This window comes from Hylobates moloch, unplaced genomic scaffold (assembly GCF_009828535.3).
Source record: "Hylobates moloch isolate HMO894 unplaced genomic scaffold, HMol_V3 SCAFFOLD_18, whole genome shotgun sequence".
Lineage (NCBI taxonomy): Eukaryota > Metazoa > Chordata > Mammalia > Primates > Hylobatidae > Hylobates > Hylobates moloch.
Window position 1 is genome coordinate 6,989,708 of NW_026652293.1, and position 9,159 is coordinate 6,998,866.

The 9,159-nt window shown below is 42.3% G+C and overlaps 1 protein-coding gene across 3 annotated transcripts; it reads right to left on the bottom strand.

Annotated features, from left to right (window-relative positions):
• Nucleotides 1-1,245: 1,245 nt before the first annotated feature.
• IL20 (interleukin 20) lies at nt 1,246-6,888 on the bottom strand. Of its 3 annotated transcripts, XM_058430861.1 has the most exons (8): nt 6,846-6,888; nt 5,015-5,095; nt 4,752-4,894; nt 4,427-4,615; nt 4,074-4,139; nt 3,801-3,953; nt 2,975-3,049; nt 1,246-1,977 (listed from the first exon to the last, which is right to left on the bottom strand). In XM_058430861.1, the coding sequence occupies exons 4-8, from the start codon at nt 4,583-4,585 to the stop codon at nt 1,900-1,902; spliced, it is 531 nt and encodes a 176-aa protein (XP_058286844.1). In that variant the 5' UTR covers nt 4,586-4,615; nt 4,752-4,894; nt 5,015-5,095; nt 6,846-6,888; the 3' UTR covers nt 1,246-1,899. The 3 variants fall into 3 exon arrangements, with proteins under 3 accessions (XP_058286844.1, XP_031992931.1, XP_058286845.1); XM_032137040.2 differs by lacking the exon at nt 5,015-5,095; XM_058430862.1 differs by lacking the exons at nt 2,975-3,049; nt 5,015-5,095; nt 6,846-6,888 and having other exon boundaries at nt 4,752-4,815.
• Between the last annotated feature and the right edge of the window lie 2,271 nt (nt 6,889-9,159).

Sequence of the window (9,159 nt, forward strand, 5' to 3'; positions counted from 1 at the left end):
CAAAAACTCAGAGGCTACAGCTTTTCAAGAATATTTGGCAGGCAGGGATCTAGGGAATGGAGAATGCTGATTGGTTGGGTCAGGGATGAAATCATAGGGGATCGAAGCTGCCTTCTTATGCTGAGTCAGTTTCTGGGTGGAGGTCACAAGACCAAACGGGCAAGTTTCTTGGTATGGGTTACTGGTTCAGGTGGACCATCAGCCGGTCCATCAAAATGCAGGGTCTGGAAAATACCTCAAATACCAACTTTAGGTTTGACAATAGTGATGCTATCTATAGGAGCAATTGGGGAGGTAACAAATTTTGTGACCTCTGGCTACATGACTCCTGAACTATAATACTAACCTTTATAAGCATAAATATTTAAAAGTGGTTGTCTGTGGGTGGTGGGATTATGGGTGAGTTTAATTTTCTTCTTTATATTTCTGTTTTCTTCCAAATTTTTTTTCTTTGGGCAGTTGTTACTTGTATAATGAGAGTTATTAAAAGTTAAAGTCATTGAAACTATGTCAGGGCCCAGGCTAAGAACAGGGAGTAGAAATTAAAGCAGTAAGGAGAGTTACCTTTAGGACCCAGGGAATCAGCCTGAGACGATTGTTTCTGAGACTGAGAAAACTAAGCAACTAAACTGGGGGTGCACTTCAGAGTGAGGTGGGGGAAGAAGGAAGGAACCAGGCCAGGCCAGAACTCTGGCTCCTCGGTGTCCAGGGACACTCAACCTGAAGGGGGCCTGGAAAGAAAACACTGACTTAATAGTTGGACACAAAGATAAGGACTTAATCTGGTAACAACCTAAACTCTGAGGGTGGACAGAATCCAAAATGGAAGGGCCTCAAAACGGGGCTCATACACCTCCCTGGGCAGGACTCTAGACCTACACTTTGCACCTGTGTGTTTTTAACCTTTATAATAGAGCCTTATGCCCGTTGTAATTTGTGTTGCAAGAGTATGGGGTGAGAAAGAAAACAGAGGTATAGATAGGACAGTGTTCCAAGCCAATGAGGCGAAAGCAGAGATGGCTGAAGCCCCTCACTCTGTCACAGTCCTTTTGAGAGGAGGGCAGTCGTGGGGTCAGAGCAGTGTGAATTAGGAGATAGAGCTGAGGATGAAATCTGCAGGAGAGAGAAGGTCCAGGTTCCTACATCTTCTTCCTCAAAGGAGCAAGAGGACCTGGGGTGAAATGAGATTCAAACTTATCCTCAACGTGGTCTCTGCTCTTGAAACATTTGCAAACTCCAAGCAGTTGTTATGCAAAGAAAACTTTATTTGTAGAAATACATGCTGGCCGTGTAGGATTCCTGGCTGGAAGATACACAATTATGGGACTGGGGAGTCTACTGGGGATGGTCAGTAATTGTAAGGTAGATGTGCAATTCCACATCAAAACTTATTCCACGACCCATCCTAAGTAGTCATGGGTTCAATTTCAAATATCTCACAGAGTATCAGCAATGAGTAAATATGTCCTTAGTTGAATACAAATGAATAACCTCCCTAGCCACTCTTCTAGAATTTACAAGGTTTTTTTTTACTGTATAAAAATACATCACCTGCTCTAGTCAGGTTATAAATATAATTTGTGAATTTTTTTAAAGTCTCATGTCCAAGTACAAAAATAAATACATTAAATAGCAAAAAATAAATAAACATATGAACTAATAAATATATCCAATAGTAGAAAGATATTACAAAAATCTTATACAAGTATGGTCTCAATTAAGATTGGGGATGCATAAAGACAATCACGAAAGGAAACAAGTAATGCATAAATAAGATACACTGTGACCAGCAGTAGACTAGTGCAGTAAAGAGATGGTGGTTTGGGGTCATGCCTCTGCAGGTATTGAGGACTGGAGCTCTTGACCTCAAATACTCTTAGCAGCATCATCACTTTCCTCCTATTCTGTCTCCTCCATCCATTGCAGAAGAATGTCTAGTTCCCCCAAAGCCTTCACAACTGCTGCCTGAGGTTCCAGCTGAAAGAGACACACACCCATGTGGTTAGCAACTCATGAGACAACATTTGCTCCAGGGTTAATTCTCTCTTTTATGGATAGGTCTGCTGACAATTGTGAGCAGAGCATTCTTTTCAAGATGAAGCACTTAAAGAAGTTATAGGATCTCAAGATATCACACAAGGAAGGGAAATCATTGAGTTCATCACCCTGGTCTTATGTACAGAAACTGAGGTGCAAGGGGGTAGCAGAAGCAAAACTGCTACCTAAGACTCTTGAATCACAGAGATCAAAGTAATCAAGCTATTTTCTTTAAGAAACATATGTGTGTGTGTGTGTGCCTGTGTGTGTGTGTAGGGGTTGCCTATGGTGCACACATCAGTTGAACAGATATTGATTGCGCCAATCACCTGGCTGACGGTTAGGGATGAAAAGGTGAATGGCACAATCCCCATCCACAGTTGAGTGAGGAGACTGGCAAAAACAGGCAACTAAAATGTAGTGTAGTGAATAAAGGGATGAAATTCCCACAAGATGATGTGGAAGGCGTCTAACTCTGAGAGAAGGAGCCAGCACCTTCCTGAAAGTGATGCCCAGGCTGAGTCTTTAAAGGATGAGTAGGATTTAGTCAGTGAGGAGTGAACTCCAGGCCTTCCTGGCAGACATGAGAAGGTGTGAAGGTGAGAAATTGAATGATATGGGTGTGTGTGTGAAATTGTGGGTGTTTTCAAAGGTACGTACAAGTGTGTGAACATTGAAAAACTATTGCCTCCGGTTTGTGCAGCTAAAAGATCCAGATGTCACTGTAGTGACTTGATGGAATCATGACCCAGCGAGGGTACTCTTCTAGAGCCTGGATGGGTGTCTCCTGGGTGAAAGCAAGGGCTTGTCCTCGTGATTTCAGAGGGCCATGAACCTGAAGGCTACAGGATGTCTAACAGTGAATATCCATCCCACCCACCTATGATCTCAGTTCTTAAAACACACCCATCACAGTCAATGCCAAAGTTGCACATACCTCTTCAAAGTGACTCAGAATCTGGCTGTATTTCTTCATTGCTTCCTCCCCACAATGGCATGTCATGTGGGCATGCTGAAAAGGACCCATAGAATAATAGATTATATTACGGATTCTGATTTTTTGCCCTTGCCATTGACATGAAGCAGGTAGAAATTCTACTCTTTCACGCACAAACCTGAGGATGCTTATTCCTACAGAAAAGCTGTTTTAGACCTCACATTTGGAATCATTAAGTTCATCATCAGCTAGGAGAGGAAGCCACCTTTTAGGCTCAAACATGAAACTCATCACTTCTTTTTTAGAAATAGGCAGGTAGTACTGAAGGCATTTGCCATCCCTGTATCCCATCTGGCCTCCCCACAACCCCCAGCTGTAGTCTAGGAGCTCTATCCCAGAGCTCTTTGAGTGCCCATAAGAAAAAAAAAAAAGAATTGAATTCCTAGGTCGTATTCAGACTATATTCTGAGATCAAGCTCAATGGTCTCCTAATTGACTGCCTAGACAGAGGATGCACTAATATACTGTAGGATACCTCACCTGCAGAAAAAGTATAATTTCAAAGATAACAGAGTTATCATTAATATCAAACGGTTAGCACCTTATAGTTCTTTAGACTTTGCAAAGTACTTTTTGCCTAGAGCATATATTCAAAAGTCAATAAAACTGAGTTCTTATTACCTAGTCACATGTCTCAACACAGATTATTTGAACTTTTGGACTCAGTTTCTCCATCCATTAAGTGGAGGTAGGAAAGACAGTTTAGTTGCTAAGCCATTGAAGCTGTATGCTGAGATGCGTCCTGTCACCCAAGACCCACACTCACACAGAGCCGGAGGTCCTTCTTAATGGAAAGAAAGGAATTGGCGAGGCTGCTGATCTTCCGGAGAGTATAATCGTCAGGGGTCTGGTAGTTTTTAAATACTCTGTCCAGATAGAGTCTTAGCAAATGGCGCAGGACGCAGCACCGATTCGTAGGCTGCAAAAAAAACACAGGTATATTGGTGAGGGGAAAGGGGAGAGCAGAGACAAGACCGCGGTGATGCGGATGCTCCCACTCCCCCTCTCCTCCCAGAGTTTGTCTGGGCCAAGCACATACCTTTGTGTCTTGCAAAGACTCAGTCCTCCTTAAGATTCTGATGTCAATGTTTCCATCTTTGGCTTGCTAAACAGAGGAAGACAAAACAAGCAAGGATGAGTCAGTGACTGCTGCCAGGGTCTTCAATATCAAGACTTCTCATCTACTCCCTGCCAAGAACTAGTGGGAGGTGTCCTTTCTCAAAACATTTTACATATCTGAGCTACAGTTATTTCTTAGGAATACATCCCCTGGGCAAGCAGTCCGCAGCCTGCCTGTTTTCATGATTACACTGCCAGGACTGCCAGGAAAGAGAAACGGACAAGGAAGGAAGAGAAGAGGCTTCCAGGAGAGGTAGATACCTGCTTACGTACCACACTGCCCCGTATCTCAGAAAATCCATTTCGTATCTCCTGAAGGTTTGTGGCGATCACACAGCTTCCCAAATTGAGTGTCTTCAGTCCAGTGGAAGGAGTCCATAGGAGATAAAACACAGCAGAGAGAAGGCTGAAGGCAAGACTAGAGGCTTTCATCTTACGCCTGAAATCTGGAGACCACAGGAGCTAGGAATTCAAAGAAGAGAGCGTGACTTACTGATTTCCCTCTCCTCCGAGTGTCCACGGGGTGGGGGGTGGGGGGACAGGGGAACAGAACAGCCTTATCTGGCCTCAGACAGTGCGGCCTATCCACGTCACTTACTAAGAAAAACTGCCGAGCCTCCCGTGAAGAGAAGCTCTCAGGTCTGAGTTCAGAGTCTGAGTGCGAGCTGGTGCCACAGGTCGTCGTGGCTCCTTTATTCTGTCCCCATCCTGGCTGCGCCGTTAGTGCCCAGCAGGTAAGGCCTGGAACGGCAGGCACTTGCAGTGACTAGATAGAGGATGACATTTCAGGGGAAATGTCAAAACCTGTTTTGGGGAATTGACGCATATAGCCTCCCCTTCCAGAAAGCCAACGTAGCTCACCCTTCTGGTCCCCTCAGACCCACAGAGGAACTGGGGAGAAACGGAATCTCACAGAAGCTGTGGCTGAGCCATCGAAAACACCTGGGGGGAAATTGTCTGGATTTTATGACCACCCACAGGGCAAAGAAACTGAGCTCTGTTTGGCATTTGTCTGAGATCAGATAGGTTATTCGAGGGTAACAGATTCGCTTAAGCCCCGGAGGCAAATAGAAAGTCAATGATTTAATAGCAAGCCTACTGCCAGGCAAAGGCAAGACATGATGGGCAATCAGCCCGATTCCACCTAACACTCCAGTGTCTGGGACTCCACAGCGCCCTCTGCAGGAGGACAGTAGTCAGGCACTCCTGGGTGGTTTCGAGGGTACTCCCTTTCCTGGCCCTGCAACTCAGGTCCTAGACCAAGCAAATGGTTCCAAAAGTCAGAGAAGAAAGGCAATGACGGAACTCACTTATTCTTGGATGAGGCTCCTCAGTAAGAGAGCAGGTTAGGGTGTTTGCTGAGTTTTAAGATAAAATGATAATGGGGTGAGGTTAGGGTAAAACAATTGAGGCACTCATTTTGGGTGCAAAATTTAAGGGAGCACTAAAAAACCTCAGTCATCAAGATAAAAATATTTTAATGCAATATCAAAGTGAATCAAAAAGTTTATGATGAACAAAATATCAAAATTTTAAATAAAAACAAAATTCGACAGTGCCATGATGAGCCATATTGAAGCAAAAGGAAAAATATGTACTGCTATTCACATGTTTTCGTGTTTCATTCTTAATGATTAACTTTGTTTCTCAAAAGCATATGATGAAAATATTATTGATGAATTTCCTTCCCTTAAAACCAGAACAGTAAAATTATAACAAATTTTGTTTGGGGCATAAATAAAATATTTAAACTTAAAGTCATGAATTGTAATAAACCTACTTTTTAATTTTTCAATTTTCTCAACTACTTTAATATTTTTGAAAGAAATAACATACATAAAATTTATAAAGACATATATATATACACACACACCATATATATATATATGCACACATCCATATATATATGGCTGGCTCCATAGCTTGGCACAGCACTGATAATCATTATCACTTACTGAATTTTTCCTATGTGCCAGGCAATATGCTAGACATTTTTTACATTTGTGACCACTCGAGATACTGTCAAATGTAGGAAAAGGAAAAAAGCAAACCAAACCCAAAAGAATCAAAGAGGATTCTGGGTTCAGAGACAAGAGAACTGGGTCCAAATAAATCCTTGCTTTACTAGTTTCCATTGATGTGGGTCATTCCAGTTTACCCAGGACTGAGGTTGGGGGGCAGGGGATGGTTTCTGAGATACAAAAATTTCAGTTTTAAAACTGGAAAAGCCACAGGTAAACTGGAATGAGTTGGCCACCCTACCTCTATGTGACCTTGGACAAGTCAACTCACCTCTGAGTTTCATTTTCTTAACCCCAAAATGGTGATAATTAAACTTAACCCAGAAATTGTTTTGATTTTAAATTGATTATTTAAATACAATAATCTATTATTTATACACTTAGCACAGAGCAAGTGATCAATTCATTTTTAGTAGAGATTGATGTTAGTTGTCCTGAACTAACAATGTGATGAGCATTTAATGAGCACCCGCTGTCTTGAATGTTGTGCTAGGTACTGAAGTACAAAGATAAAAGATAAACATGATGATTATTTGTCCTCAAAGAGATTTTGTCCTCATGGAAAAGAGTCCTTTAGATGTGACCTTGAACATACCTGGGTAAATGATTAGGAGAAGTAGGTGATCCTCAGAACAATGTGAGCAGTGTCAGTAGAGGGTAAGGTCTCTTACCTGAGCTCAGGAAGGGCTGCTGCTTCTGGTCTCCTAGGAGCCTGTTTCAAGTTGAAAGGCTTCCAATTATTTATATCTGTATGTACATGTCACATGGAGGAAGTGAGCTCAGGCAGGTGAGGGCTGGAACTACATTGGAATTTCTCTGGTGGCGTTGTTCTTCCTCAAGCACTACAGCAGCTTAATTGCAGGATGGATTACCCCAACACCTTCCTCCTGGAAGAAGCACTGCCTGAGGGGATTACTGGTTGTAGCTGTGGATAAAGGATGTACCTCCTTCTGGCTCCACCTTCGTGCTTGGTAAAAGGATAGGATAGAGAAGATCTGAGTTACTGAACTGGAAGAGAATTCCGGGGGATTCTCCTGCTCTCTCCTCTAAACCCAATTCCCCTTAACCAAGTTTCTCCGCAACTCCAGACACTGTGGGCTCATTCCTGCTGTTTTTCCTCAGCCCTTGCTATCCCCACCATTGCTCTCCAACATGGCCACCCTTCCCTCTAGTCATCATTAAAGACAAAACCCAAATCCTTTATTCCTGAACAACTCTGGGCTATACCAATCCCTCCCTTCTCTGACTTCCAACAGCAGATTTTTCTTTGGCAGTGAAAGCATCTAATGTTGTCCTCTGTTTCATGGAACTTAGTCTTTTCTCCCTAATGACACCGGAAAATTTTTTTAGGCTGGGCCTAGTCTGTCATGTAGGACCATGCTCCCAGACAAAATTAAATTCAAAGAACCTTGGATGAATTACAGACAACGCTTTGGAAATCATAAAGATGGTAGAGACTATCATATGTTCTTTATCAACTTATTAAAAATTAAATATCTAAAATTCTGAAGTCTTATATTTGAGTCCAAAGACTCCACATTACAGGATGACTTTGGCATATGATTGTGTCTTTCTGGATCTCAGTTTACAAATCTGTAAAATGAGAGAAACAGACTAAACAGTGTGTAAGGTCTTTTCCTGTTCTGACATTCAGTGACTCTTTGTGTTTCTACCTTTTGGATCAGAATGTTCTTTTCAACATCTTTTGATACCTTCTTAAAGTTTCCTGAAAATAAAGACCATGGTTTTTTATTGTAATGCTTGATAAATGTTGAAAATATGTACAAATATCTAATCTAAATATCTCTTAAATGATTTAAGCTCATGCCTATTTTTCCATCACTGGTGCCAAGTCAACCATTTCTCATGATCATACATAAGTGTGATTAAAGCAAAATCGGGAGATGTGATCTGATGAGAATAGTTGATATCAAGATTTTCAGTAAATCTAGGCTTGTATAAGCCAGTCATGTCAGTCAATTCCTTTTCATTAACCAAGAAGAACCCAATTGCATGGTTTTAAGTTACCTGTAATGATTAATTAAACTTAGTATTCACACACAATCCCAATTCTATTTTTTTTTTTTTTGAAACGGGTCTCACTCTGTCACCCAGGCTGGAGTGCAGTGGCGCGATCTCGGCTCACTGCAAGCTCCACCTCCCAGGTTCACGCCATTCTCCTCCCTCAGCCTCCCGAGTAGCTGGGACTACAGGTGCCCACCACCCCGCCCGGCTAATTTTTTGTGTGTTTTTAGTAGAGATGGGGTTTCACCGTGTTAGCCAGGATAGTCTCAATCTCCTGACCTCATGATCCGCCTATCTTGGCCTCCCAATTCTATTTTAATAATCAAGTCTCCCCTTTTCCTATCTCAAAATACTTTATCCTTTTTTTTTTTTTTGAGTTGTTTTTAAGACAGGGTCCCTCTCTGTCTCCCAGGCTGGGGCGCAGTGGCACAATCACAGCTCACTGCAATTTCCTGGGCTCAAGTGGTTCCCCCATCTCAGCCTCCCGAGTAGTTGGGACTATGGTGCATGCCACCATATTTGGCTAATTTTTTTGTATATTTTGTAGAGATGGGGGTTTCACCATGTTGCTCAGGCTGGTCTCAAACTCTTGGGCTCAAACAATGCACCCTCCTCAGCCTCCCAAATTGTTGGGATTACAGGTATGATCCCACACCCAGTTCAAAATACTTTATTCTTTTAAAATTCACTGACCACATTCCACATCACATTCTGTACAGATACCAACTTACCTCATCTCCTCTGCAAAACTTCCCCTGCCCCACCCTAATCTGTCTCTTCATCCCCATTTCCCAAGGCGGAACTGATTCCTCCCACCTTTTCACCTTAACTTTACCTTGTATATTGCTTTTTGTGTTTATCACAGTCAATTACAGTTTTTTAGTTGTATGTCTCTATCTCTCACAAACCTGAGAGCTCCTTGTTCATCTTCTTGGTCCCAACACCCAAAGGCTCCTAGTA